General features: G+C 40.3%; 1 protein-coding gene across 4 annotated transcripts in view; it reads left to right on the top strand.

Moving 5' to 3' along the window:
- Window positions 1-2,874: 2,874 nt before the first annotated feature.
- NCBP3 (nuclear cap binding subunit 3) overlaps window positions 2,875-14,045 on the top strand; it is a 28,841-nt gene continuing 17,670 nt past the window's right edge. For 3 of the 4 annotated variants that reach the window (XM_075032622.1, XM_075032623.1, XM_075032621.1), the window contains exons 1-7: window positions 2,890-3,186; window positions 4,923-4,988; window positions 6,539-6,644; window positions 7,637-7,762; window positions 10,126-10,254; window positions 12,526-12,599; window positions 13,531-13,639. In XM_075032622.1, coding sequence (XP_074888723.1) covers window positions 2,890-3,186; window positions 4,923-4,988; window positions 6,539-6,644; window positions 7,637-7,762; window positions 10,126-10,254; window positions 12,526-12,599; window positions 13,531-13,639 — 907 coding nt within the window. Of the gene's footprint in view, window positions 3,187-4,922; window positions 4,989-6,538; window positions 6,645-7,636; window positions 7,763-10,125; window positions 10,255-12,525; window positions 12,600-13,530; window positions 13,640-14,045 lie in introns of all 4 variants that reach the window. The other variant, XM_075032624.1, reaches the window with a different exon arrangement.

Here is a 14,045-nt window from a genome sequence, read left to right as displayed (position 1 = left end):
CTGACAGCATCTCTACTTTCTTGCAGGGCACTTTGGAGCCTGTCTTACAGGTGGGAGCCTATGGTTCACCAAATTTGCAAGAAAACACGAGGTGCTTTATTTCAGCTTAATCAATGTTTTAACAAATGAACATCCTTCCTCTGCTGATCCTGTTCTCTCTCCAGATGGATTGTAGGTAGGAGCCAGTCGTAATCTATTTAGAAGCTAGAGTCCCAGTTTCCCTGGTGATGCGTGGAGTTTGCTAGCCAGTTGCAGAAATAGCACACTTTCATGCCTAGGTTTTTCCTAGATTTGAAAAGCTGCTGAGAGCCCGGGACAGTAGGAGAGTTAAATCACAGCAGCAAGAAAAGAAGTCCATTCTATTCAGTCGTTCACAGACTTCAGAGAAACAACCCAGGACTTTCTTACCATGGCAAAATTCACCATTTTTCTGACTCCTGCCAGACCATTTTTTTACAAAAATCTCCTTTTGACTGAGGGCCCACAGACTGCTTTTTTTCCCCTCCTTTCCCATTCCCCACCCTTGCACCCCATCTCACTGTTTTCAGCTGAACCACAAAACTACAGTTGTGGTGGTGGAGGTTTTCATCAGGTTTGGTTTTCTCTGCTGCAAGCAGTTGGGAATCTTGTTGCAAGAGTTCCCTCTGGTGGTCAGGGATGGGGAAATGAATAATGCTTCTGTTGCAAGACGCTCCTTTTGATACTTTTATGCTGTAATGATTTCTTGTTCAATCACTCTCTGGCTTTCATTATTTGTAACAGCCTTTTCTTACTGAGGGCTTCTCCTGATAACGACTGGTAACCTTTTCCAAATTCCTTTTTCCTCCCATATTTAACCCCTGCACTCCTCAGTAGTTTATTACCCTTGACCCATCCTTTCTGCACAAAGGCTACAAAGAAGGTGGAGCCCTTCTGCCCAAACCTGCTTCCTGTGCTGGTCTTTCACAGGCAGAGGGATTGCAGCCCGAGGTGAATGTGAAAGGAAAACAAAGCTCTTGGCCACAGTCTCAGAAGAATAAAACTAAATCAGCTTGTAATTCTGAAGAATTCACTGTTAATAATGAGATTCTGAAAGAAGTTGTAAAATAGTGAGAGAATATTCCATTTGCCTACCTGGCAGTAAAAGCCCCAGTGGCACCCAGGCCTGGTTTTCCTCTCTCACAGCCTGGTCTTCCTCTTGTGATTTTATTGTCCCTACCAGTTAGCCTAGAGATTATTTTTTCCTAAGGAGCTCTAAAACTTTGGCAACTGATCTAAAGCCCCTATTAATCAGTAGAAAGTTTCTTGCTGAGTTCAATGAGCGGGTCTTGAAATTGTGCCAAGTGGAGAGTGCTGTAGTATAGCAATGTTCTGTCCTAGGCGACATTCAAGGATGTTAAAACAAAATAAGGAAACATCTGGGTTAACCAAAGGCTCCATCTGCTAACGACAGCAGCGCAAGGCAACCTGGTGTCACACAATCCTGCCCTAACCGTTACTTTGAAGGGTTAGGCTTTGTAAATCTGCTTGAGATAGGCAGACATCAATACCATGTCCTACTTATAAAATTAAAACTAAAGGAGGAAAAGGTGCATCTTTTGGTTTCTTTTCCCTGCGGCCTCAAGAAATAGCGTTTCTGCCACAGAAAGATGTTTCCTCTTGCAATTATTTTGGAATCTGCTCCTCACAAGAGGTGCCTATGTCCTGTTTACTACTGATGTTCATATTATGCGTGTGTGGCCTCTGCCATAAGCGTTCACACCTGGCTTGGAAGTGTCACCTGTGTCAGAAGTTCCTGCCAGGTGCTGGCTACGTGATGTCAGCACCAAATATAGGACTTTTGGTGAATGCAGGTGACATTAGCTAATTGTGTAGAGCTCTGCACAGAGGCTGTTAAAAATAAATAAGCTTGGAGTGTGTGATGGGTAGCAAGAAGATCTATTAGTCCTGCTGGATTATGTGTAAGGAGAGGAGCCTTTATGTTGCCAGCTGCAAAATTTTTTCATGATAAAGTGAAAATTTGCTACTGAATTTTGCTGGGAAGTCCCGTCAATTCGGAGGGAAGGTGACACATCGCAGAGGATGGGCTGGAGGGTTTTGGTTTGAAAAATGTGCAGAGCTGAGGAACGGAGCAGCCTGAGCAGGGTGGAAGGGTCCTGCAGCTGGAGAAATATTAGGAATTCATAATTAAATTGGCTGGGCGTGACAGAGGGGGGGGTGATAATTCACGGTGATGATGATGAGGTGCGGCTGTGGAGCCCGTCAGTTGTGGTGTAACGCCACGGATGGGGAAATAACGATGCCAAGGCAGGAACAAGCCCTCAGCTAGAACACAGTCCTGGCCCATTGTGTGCGAGGGGGATAGAGCTGATGAGTGTAATTAAGGGAATGAAGAACTTGTCTCATGGGGACAGATAAAACCAGTACGGTTTATTAAGGCCCAGAGGAGATAGGGCTTCTCTCTCGAAAGAGCTTGAATGCCTTGGGTGGGAAAAAAATTCTTGACAAAGAGAATAACTGAGCCCCAAAACAACAGGATATAGGCTCGCTGCAGAGAACTTTAAGCTGGAAATTTGCTTTATTTTATCAGAGATGCAAAATTCCGGAGGGGTCTTTCTATGGTGGTGGTGGTGGGGGAAACCCACAACATTTTAAGAACTCAGATCACTTTTACAAAAATCATTGTAGGAAGCAGAGCCTGCTATAACAAGGTGTGGACCTTGCAAACCACACACACACACACCCCCCACCCGGTCCTGTATTTCTAGGCACACCGGGTATTTTTCCCCCGTGGCGCGGCCCCGAGCCCGGCGGCAGGCTTGGGGGGGTGCCTGGGGAAAATGGCGGGGCAGCCCTCTCGCTCTCCGTAGCCCTGGAGGACCGGTGGCGCCGCGCTCTCCCCGCCTCTCTATGGCCGCGCTGTGCGCCCGAGCCTGTCGGCCCCCAACCGGCTCGAGCTTCGGGTGGCGCTCTACCCGCCCTGGCGTCTCGGTGGTGGTTCTGGGCGGCGGCGCTCGTCTCGTTTGCCGGGCGGAGGGCGGGCCTGGCGGAGCCATGGCGGCCGTGCGGGGCCTGCGGATCTCGGTGAAGGCGGAGGCAACGGCGACAACGGCGGAGCCTCGCGGCCCGGAGCCTGAGCCTATGGAAGTGGAAGAGGGCGAGCTGGAGACCATCCCTGTGAGGCGCTCGCTCCGGGAGCTCATTCCGGTGAGGAGCGTGCGGTGAGGTCACGGGCAGGGGGGGACGAAGGAGGGAGCAGCTTCTGAGAGGGGGCAGGGTGGGGGGTCTGCGGGGATCTGTAAGGGCATTTGAGGGTACATGCGTGGGAAAAGGGGCGGCGTGGGGTGCGTGCGGGGAAGCGATGGGGTGAGGGTGGCGGGGAGTGGGGGCATGAGGGGGCTCAGGGGTGTATGAGGGGAGTGTGGGAAACAGTCGTGGGAGGAAGCGGCCGGGATGTGCTTGGGAACGAAGGGAATAAAGGAGGTGGTGGAGAAGAGGATTTGGGGTGTAGTGCCGAACTGTAGAGAAAGGCTGTGGGTGGGAGAGTGTAAAAGGAGGGAACACAGGGAGTACCTGGAGTAGGGAGCAGGGGGGTGACCGTGGGAGAGCTGAGTTGGAGCCACTGGGAGTGTGGGCTCTGATGAGTGGGTTTTGAGGGTTTCCTTTTTATTTTTTTTCCCTTTTTCGTTTTTGTTAATTATTCCTGTACAAGTTTTAGTAGGATCAGGTTTAATACATAAAAATGCATCAGAGTTCTTCTAACCTCCTCAGTAGTCTTTTGCTCTCATAACTCACATGGAAATTACTTCAGAAACTAATCTCTAATTAGCTGATTTAGCAACATGCTTGAGCTTCTACCAAATATGTGGCCTAAGAGACAGCACCCTACTGTGCTTTCCTGTGCTCTATGAGTCAACCTTAGATAGTGTGTGTGGGGGTGTCTTAAAAATAATGCTTATTGTGCTTTTCTTTTTTTATAACTCTATACATTTGGCAGCTTTAAAGAAACTTTGATGGTCTTACTAAGAAAGGCAGTTAGAGTGTCTGTACTTTGGTATTTCTAAACTGAACCTGCCCTACTTTCTAGAAAAAGTCCTTTAGCCAAAATAATTACTGCAGCACAAGTGTAAACAACACATTCATCCCTAGAGAAAACAAGACGTGTTCTTGCAGCTCCAGACTTTTGCCACGTGATGGTCCTGAGGTTGCCAGAATGAAGATGTGCCATTTTTGCATATGCAAACCATGGAAGGGACAGAATTGGGTCGTTGGTCCAGGGTCTGTGTGGTTTAGTGCTGTCTTGTGAATTCAGCAGTCCTGACTGATGGAAATGAAACTTGTAAATTTTTTTCCACATCATTCTCCATTTTTACTCTTTATCAATAGGCTTGTATCACAACAGTAATGCTTCATCTTGCTGGTATTTGGAGGTTGGATTTGAAATATTGATAGGAATAGGGGTAAAAGTTGCTTGTTTAATTGTGGATATGGCTTGGTAGTCTGACTTTTGAGACTAAAGGTTGCAAATCGACACTTTAGGAGTCAGGTATAACTGTTAAATCTCTTCATGTTTTACAAGGAAATTATACCCGAAACCAAAATTGCGGAAATTTTAGGTAGGAACGGTGCCTGATGACTTTCTCTGTATTGCTGAGAGAGTGTAAGTAAAAACCATAGCAGCAGCAGACACAGAAACTAAATTTTGCCAAAGGAAGGAATCCTTACAGTAAAGGAAGTTTGGTTCAGTTCATATGGTGTTACCTTCACTGACATCAGTGAGAGTTACTGCTTGTGTACTTGTCTTTCAAGGGATGTAGTTTGGAGTAAGGATCAAGGAAAAGAGGATGCATTTTTCATAGAAATGGCCAGATTTCTTTTTGGCATAGCAAGTACGTTGTTTTCAGTGTTCATTGAGATTTCACCACCATTTTGCTTTGTTTCAGGACACTAGTAGGCGATATGAAAACAAAGCTGGAAGTTTCATTACTGGAATAGATGTAACCTCCAAGGTAATTTTTGTGCTGTGGTTCTTCAACATATTCTAATTATTGCTACTGGAAAGGAGGAATGTTTTATTTATTTCTTCCCTGATATGCACAGAAGCTTAGCTTCGTGTTCAGATAGCTGGCATTTTTCAACAACTGGGGATTTCTCCTTTTGTTGATTGTGGCCTGCATCAGGACAGGATATCTCATGTAAATTGTAAGAACTATCATTTTTAAGTTACAAAAATTTGTGTGCCAAAACCTGAAAATGTTTCTATTGAAATCGCCTTGTGTCATGGTTTAACCCCAGGATGCAACTAACTACCATGCAGCAGCTCACTCGCTTCTCCCCCCTGACCCCGGTGGGATGGGGAGGAGAATGGAAAACAAGTAAAACTTGTCGATGGAGATAAGAGCAGTTTAGTAATTGAAATTAAAAAAAAAAAAAAAAGTGTAATGACAAGGAAGATAACAAAAAGAGTGATATATAACCCAAGAAAGACAAGTGATGCACAATGCGGTTGCTCACTACCTTCTGACTGATGCTCAGCCAGTCCCTGAGCAGTGATCTGGCCCTCCCAGCCAACTCCTCCCGGTTTATATACTGGACATTACATCATATGGTATGGAATATTCTTTTGGCCAGTTTGGGTCAGCTGTCCCAGCTGTGTCCCCTCCCAGCTTCTTGTGCCCCTCCAGCCTTCTTGCTGACTGGGCATGAGAAGTTGAAAAATCCTTGACTTAGTATAAACACTACTTAACAACAGCTAAAAACATCAGTGTTGTTATCAACGTTATTCTCATACTAAATCTAAAACACAACATTATACCAGCTACTAGGAAGAAAATTAACTCTATCCCAGCCAAAGCCAGGACATCGCGGTGCCACTCGATGTTGCAAAACAAAGCCCTTTGAGACAAGTCAGCTGAGTTGTTTCTTCTTAGGTGAGTGACAGAAGGAAGAACAAGTGCTTGGCAGGAAAATCTAGTTTCATTGCCTTGTATCTTCCAAGGGCATCGTATTGTTTAATTAAGACATAGATTGAAGAATGTGAACAGCTGTTGCATTTAAATAACTTAAAGATACATTATTCTGTGGAACTTCAGAAACTTAATCCTACAGCTCATCTTTGTACATTTAATACCAAATTGTTTGTTGTTTCATATTGTACAAATGAGGCCTATATCTAGCATTTGGTAGTGGAGAAAAACATTTAGTCATATGCTTTATAGGACAGATACAATTTTACATGTTCTAACAAATATGAATCCCCACCACAACAGCGTGCTGACAAATCATGTATTCCCATTTTGCATTAGTGAAGCTCCGAAGATTGTGCTTATCAAAGAGTACAAAAAGGGTTCCAGATGAAGACTGAAAATCAGCTTTTTTGGCTTCAGTATCTAGCTCATGTGGTTTCTGAAACTTACAGGTCTTTTCAGAATTAATAGAATTATTAATATAGATTGTTGCTGTCCGGTAGATTTTATTTTAAATATCTGGTCCTTCAGTGCAACTTATTGGGAATGCTGCTCTGATTCCTGTTTTGACTGCATCGTTTTGCATTTTGCAGGAAGCAATTGAGAAAAAGGAACAAAGAGCAAAACGCTTTCATTTTCGAGCTGAAGTGAATCTTGCCCAAAGGAATGTGGCGTTGGATCGGGACATGATGAAGAAAGGTACAAGTTTATCCAACAGTCAAGAAGAAAAGATGCCTTGGTTTACTTTCTCACAGTTCCTTTACTTGCTTTATCCTATAATATTTCCTGCATCCCCAGAGGTTTTCCCAGATCATTACCAAAATAAATCACTTTGGGTTTTTTTCACCTTTTAATTTTAATTTCATTATTTTTTAAACTACTTGACAGTTATCATTTCACTCCTTGTTTTACCAACCCCGGAAAGAAGGAAACATTTTTTTGTGTACCTTATTTACTGTCTGGCAGCGTCATCTAGTGCTACATATCCAAGATTCATCTTCTGGATCTGTGCTGCTTTAAAAATCTCTAGTTTCTTTGGAATGACCAGACCTTGAGCATTTTTTGCGTATGAGTGGAGGACTCTGCGTGCCATGCACAGTGAGATCAGATTCTGTGCTGTATGCACAGTGAAGCAGGACTGATTGCGCATGTGCTCTTAGATAGCAAGCTGGGCATGTTGGAATATAAGCAGATCAGCTGGAAGATGTGTGCACAACAGATTGGTGCTTTTGGCATTCAGTTAGTTCTCAAGGCTTTTTTTCCAACTGGCAGCTTGGACCCACTAAGCCACGGCCTATAACGGCTCTCCATCAGATGACTCAAGTGGAAGTGCATTGTACACATGTCCTGGTCACAGGCCTCATTAGTATTCTGGCTCTTTAGTACTTAATGGTAGTACTTTGGCAGCATTTAAAAAAAAAAAAAGTTTTTAAGGCAGTTTGATTGCCATGCAGTACTGCATCTACCAATGCTTGTAAAATTACCTCTCTTTAATTCTTAGTTTATTAAAGTTTTGCATGTAGAATAATAATTCAAGTTACAGTGGTTTAGAATGATGTACATCATACATTGCTTTAATTAGCTTCCCTTTAGCTTATTTAAAGTGTTTGCTTTATAAACCTGTATGTTACTAATACAAAAGCTTGCTCTGTGGAAATAAGTACCAGTTTTGTATTTCTTCTTCTTTATAGCAATTCCTAAAGTGAGACTGGACACAATTTACATTTGTGGGGTGGATGAGATGAGTACACAGGACATCTTTGCCTATTTCAAAGAGTATCCTCCTGCTCATATTGAGTGGTTGGATGATACATCATGTAAGTAAATGGAGTCTTTTGTCTGTAATTCTTACTGTTTTTTTTTAATATTGGTCATAGCTGTACTTCAGATGTCTTAGTGGTTTTCAAAGTCACTGATCTTTGTCTGTCTCAGTTTCCCTGTCATTTGCTTTAGTCAAAAGAGATTTAGAAGGAAAGAATTAACAGCATATGGTGAAAATCAAACCCACTACCTGGTTGAGTATTTATTATTGGAAAGAGATAGTGTAGAATAACTTGCAGGTCTCTAAGTGGGGGGAAAAAAGGTCTAAAATTTTGTGCGGCTTACATCTTGACATAAATAGTATACCTGCTTGTGAGTGTCACCAAAGATGACATTCTGAGAGAAGGTTATTGAGCTTTGTGCAGTTAGACAGGTCGGTATGGTTTTGTGCTATGAAGGAGCAGACTTGTTGCCTTATTTGTTTAGTGCATTCTCAAGGAGAAATTAGTGGGTGGAAGAAGGTAGCAGTTGAATGTGATTTACATAGATTGAAAAAAGAATGTAAATTCACATTGCAAGGTCTGTTTCGGGGAGTAAGCATGCAGTGAGATTGCCAGAAAGATAGAAGGTTGTTGACAGTTATGCTTTCTTCAGTGATATTAAAGACTGTACAAGAGCTGTTTGTTATAGTTGGATGCTGGATCATGGAACTGGAAGCCTCTCGGGTTGTCATGTGGCTAGAAGTCCTGTAATGAAATCATATACAAAGAAGCAGAAGCCAGTGCAGGTTTTCCAGTTGGATTGGGATTGCTGGAAACAGTTTTATTGACAAACACGGCTAAGACCTGAGAATTAGTAGTGTGGTTCCCTGGAATGACCCTGAAGGAATTATGTTCCACTGCAAGACAAAAGATATGGTGTACTACAAAATATTGGTAACCTTGAAGTCACTGCGTATGACAGCTTGATATACTGCCACAAACCGACAGAAAATTTGAAACGCAATGAACCCTGGCTGGTCAATTGCAGTAAGGAGCTGCTAGGTGAACCTATGGTGATGCATAACCTAGCAAGTGCACAGCTTAACTCTGTATCTGAGGCTGCATTTTGAAGACTGATTATCCTTTTTCTGTCTGATTATCCTTTTTCTTAAATGTTACATGAGTAAATATAGCATGGAACCAGAGTGAACCTGCAGTGCAAAAACAGAGGCTTCAGAGTCGTAACAATACTTTACCCAGTTATGGTTAAAACACATCTTTTTTAGTGATTAATTTTCATGCTGTGTCTGAGTTAGCATGCCAACTACACTTGGTTAAAATACAAAGAAAAAGCATTGTCTTTTCAGCACAGATTTACATCACAGCATGGCAAAAAAATTTTAACGTTCCCAACTGAATTACGTCTCAAGGTGTCTTAATGCAAACGTGAATTTAGACAGCGTTCTATGTTTCAAACTGATGAACATAAAATGATAAAGACTTTGAAAATTTGGAGATGTGAAGAGCAGGTAGGCATACATATATGAAGAGTTAGTTAGTACCTGTTAATTAGTACATTGAAGTTAGTACCTGGGTGTTCTTCACCTTGTAAATGTTGTCTGTTCAAGTAATCTGGGAGACAATCTTATTTTGGGACGCTGTATAGTTTTCTTGATATCTGAATACACTCTGCTTAATGGCAGAGCAGTAAATGACATTTGTTGCTGTATTTGCACTGAATGCATCCATGCAGAAAGCTTTTGTTCAAAACCTGTTTCTAAGCAGTTTTAGCTCTTTGAATTCCAACATCTATGAAATGCTTTTAATTGCCCTAATAGGTTATATTTTAGTACCATCTGCTGATACTTAAGCCACGTATGAGGCGTACACTGAATTATATTGTTAACCTGTGTACGCAATAATCTGTGCAAAGTGCTTGAGCAGTCTCTCCTGTTTTCCCCTATTTTCCTGCTTTTTGGAAAAATTAACAGAATTCCACAATAAAGTCCAAGGTTCTGTTAAATTGCCAAAGGGGAAAAAAAAATCAAGGCTTATTTCTTCTCCTGTGCCCCCTTAATTGCATTTGAGTGCTAACACATTCATTAAATACACTGACCCTGATTCACTATCCTAATTTGCTGTGCTCAGGAAACAGTGTCTAATATGTATGGTTGTGCATTTCAGTGATTTTGGTTTTGATCAGTTGTTGTGTGTGTTTTTTGTAAAGTGATGAAAGCTGTGGATCTTCCAGCTTAGCAAATATGTTAAAGAATATGACCTTCCGTGCAAGAGGTATATCCAATTACTTTTTTGTCGTGTCACTATGTAAGAGCATTTCTGAACTTATGTTAGTAATTTCCCTCCAGTAAGGCAGTGTATGTGACTGCTTGATTACACAAACTGCATTTTGTTTTTGTATGTGTTTATATATGTCTTAGGTAATGTGGTCTGGCTTGATGAAGTAACAGCAACACGGGCTCTAATAAATATGAGTTCCTTGCCTGATCAGGAGAAAACAAAAAGCAGAGAAAACAATGAAGAGAAGACAGCTGAAAAAACCAAGAAAGGTAGATTGAGATATGCATATACAGACATCATCTAGTTAAATCAATGAAACTTTAAACTTGTGCTTGGGTACTGCTTAATCTAAATTACTGAAGGAGCTTCTATCATATAGTTTCAGGTAAATGTATTCTGCCACTTTAAAAAAGGCTTTCATCTTGGAAACCTTTTGAAGAAGCTGCTTCTTAAAAGGTGGGTTGGAGCTAGACCAAAAGCAGTAATTCAGTCGATACTGAACATGTTAGATGCAGGGTCATATTCAGATAGGATATTTATAGTGGTACATGTTGCACAGAAATAGGTCTCTGTGATGTGCATACAAAGGCACTAGACGGATGGATTCTAAGTGTGGAAAAAGCAGGTGTAAGAAAATGTCCTATTTTTGAAATAACACAGTTGATTCCTTCCTTGATACACCACCGTCCTTTATTGTTCACACTGATGTGATGACATACCACTTCACCACTGTATATCATCTCTAAATTTTGCCATTATACTTTCAAGAAAGCACCACACTGAAGGCTGAATTATAAAAGGGCAAAACAGCAAAAGTACATCTTAATGTTGTGATAAATCTGGTACCTGAATGCCTTAATTGTAAATTTATTTTACTTTTACAGGTGTAAATTAAAAATCAGGCTTTTGCTACCTTAGGACTGTTTGGCTGTTAGGCTAGTGTGATAAATTGCTGTGGTTCAAAGTACTGTACGACGTACAAAACAGAGAGAGATGTTGTATTTATTAACTCTTCTATAGGTTTTGCTTAAACATGCTATATGAACAAAATGCAAATAGCCAATCTCTCTATTAGGTATTTGCGGTGCTAACAAAAGCCTTTCTAGAAGGTTTGGGGTTTAGGGCTTTCTCAAACTTGTGGATCCTTCTAACTGAACCCATTTTCTTGTTGCTTTTCTCTGCAATGCAATGGTCCCTCAACCATCCGCGTGACTTTAATTTTGGGGAAAATGTTGATAATGCTTCAAGTAAGACTTGTTGCGAAGTTGTTGGAGATTAGCGATGGTCTTGTTTAAATGGAGCATAAATATATGTATTTAATCTTGTTGGTTACAAATTACAGGTTACATCATTGTTACACCACATCTCAAAAACTGTCATCTAAATGACTCCTGTTCATCTGGAAAAGTGGGTTATTAGATAAAGTACAAACTGTTCAATTACATCTTGAGGTGTGAGATGCATACAGATACACTAGAGTGATCTGGCATAGTTGCATTCCTTTTTTAGATAGGAATTTGAGGGCTATTTAGGCATTTAGGGAAGCAAGAGACTAGTCTTTACTGTGAGAAGCTTACTATTTTGGGGGGGGAAAAAGTGCTTGAATGCTGTCCCTGATGGAACTTAATTATTCAGGTTTGAATTTGGCTCATTTGTTTACCTAAATTCTCTCTTTAGTTTCAGTTGGTTAATGGTGCCTTACTCTTATCTTTGAACTTGGGTATATTTCCAGGATCTTTTGAACAGCTACTGCTCTCTTAAGTTTTCAAGTCTATTGTTGGATGAGATTAAGATAAGGAACTCTGAAATATAAAAGAGGGGGTTATTTTTAGTCTTATGTCTATGAAGTACTTTGAGATCTTTGCAAATGATATTGGTATATGTTGATAGCTGTCCATATTCACTACTTTTTTGTTTCCTTTTTTTTTTTCCTAAGGACTGTTTGAAAAAAAAATCCAATTTTTTCTTACTCTGAGCTACAAAGAACCCCGAAAAATCTATGCAAGCACCTCACAATTCTAGTAGTTCTGGAAGTGTGCACTCTTCTGTTAATTATTTCACTTTGAAATTAAATCACTAAGGTTTCGGTTTTTTTTCCTCCTGCTCTCTCTCAGAAACTTCTAAGCTTTTGAATAATAACCTGTTTTACATTGTTAGTATTGGATACTTTTTAGGTACTTGAAGCATTTTAAAGGGAGGCTGAAGGAAATAGGCTTTTATATGCCTTTCCCAGTCTTGGCCTTGCTGATCTTTGTCGTACCCTGAAATGCAGTGCAATTTCATTTGCTTTCACAGAATTAATACTCCATGCGTGCTGCCGCAGGCAGTTATCTGCACAGAGGCTGTCTAGTTAATGTTATTCTGTGCTCATGCGTGCTTCAAATTCCTGTAGACGTTTACTGTTTTGATTATTCTCTAGGCTGCGCAGAAGAAAGGATAACACCTTCAGTTTGATTTCAGCAAATGTAGGTAATAATAATCAAATATGACTGACACACTAAAATGGAGGTTATTTTTTTTCCAATTATTTTCCTTCTTAGAAAAACAGGAGGAAAGTTCTGATGATGAGACAGAAGAAGGCGAGGTTGAGGATGACAATCCAAGTGATGTTGAGGTCAGTACAGAAGGAAAATAAAAACACTAGGAGGGAAGTTTTACTCTGACTGGTGTAAAGTCTTCATAACTTTATAGTTTTAACCATATATATTTGCAATTCACAATTTAATTATCAAAGTAAATTAGATGGGGAAATGACAGGAAGTGCAGATACGCTGTTGGTGAGAATAGCATGTAAGAGTGTTTTGTGAAAGTAGATTTTGAGGAGTGGTGGGGCATCCAGCATGTAAGAGCTAGACTGGCTGCTCTGTTCTGCTGAGAGGAGGCAATGAAAGAACAATAACGGAAGGCAACAGCCTTTCAGCAGTGAAGGCAGTGCTTAAAGAGACAAACAGGATTTAGGCTGTCCATGGATATGTGTGGGAATCAGCATATGCATTGATGTTTTGTAAGTAATTTAATCTTCACTGGCCGATTATATAATAGGTGTGATTAGTGTTTTCTTTAGGAATGGCTCAGTGAATACTCATTCATCATGGAAATCTGAATTTTAGTTTCTATAAAGCAGATATAAATGAAAAAAAAAAAGCCTTTTAGTCATTGTGTGAGAGCATGAGAACCTGTTAGTAAAACCATTTAGATATGAAACAAGCAAAAAAAAAAAAAATCATATAGTTGTTCTTCAGTGTCCAAGTTGTGCTATTTATTTTCTGCATTTCAGTCAGTAGTATAGTGTCATTTGAAAATTATTGGATTTAATAATCTGAGATACTGTTATGAAGGAAGAGAAGGAAATATATTAAATCTTTAGGGCAAATTACTTTAAAAATTCACATTAGTTTGTCAAGAAAAAAAAGCAGAGTTCATTTGAACATAATTTGAAAAGTAACTTTCTTAATAATCAGTTGATTGCTTCTCTGTAAGCAATACATTTTCATGCAACAGTAATTTTGTTTTTGAGTCCAAAATACCTTTTTTGCCTCCCAAAGTTGGATGCCCTCTCCCAGGTAGAAGAGGATTCTCTTCTGCGTAATGATCTTCGCCCTGCCAATAAACTGGCTAAAGGAAACAAGCTCTTCATGAGATTTGCTACTAAAGGTAAATGAACAGCTTAACCAGCATAGTGAATTAATCACTCGTTATAGTTTTATGTGTTGACTAATTAATGACTTGAAGTACCTAATTTTTATTTGAAAAATTGTTAGGTTTTTTCCTAATCATTAGGTTATTAAGATTTTGCAGTAAATCCACATTTAATGTGTGAAGTAAATCCAATTCAAGTTGTTTGAAAATTATTGTACGTAAAAAATTTATTTTGGGCTCAGGGCATTCTTCCCAATGCCATAGAATAAGTTTTATGATGCCCTTCTCCACCGAGGTGAATTTCACATTTTACAAATATGAAAATAATTTGAGATGCTGATGAGGTATTAGTGGAAATTATTGCTAAATACAGTTGAGATATTAAATGATATTTGTGAGTAAAATGACAACCCATATAATT

The sequence above is a fragment of the Buteo buteo genome, chromosome 7 (genome assembly GCF_964188355.1).
Source record: "Buteo buteo chromosome 7, bButBut1.hap1.1, whole genome shotgun sequence".
Classification (NCBI taxonomy): Eukaryota; Metazoa; Chordata; class Aves; order Accipitriformes; family Accipitridae; genus Buteo; species Buteo buteo.
The sequence above is the reverse complement of the archived record's forward strand: the minus strand, read 5'-3'. Positions and strand labels throughout refer to the sequence as shown.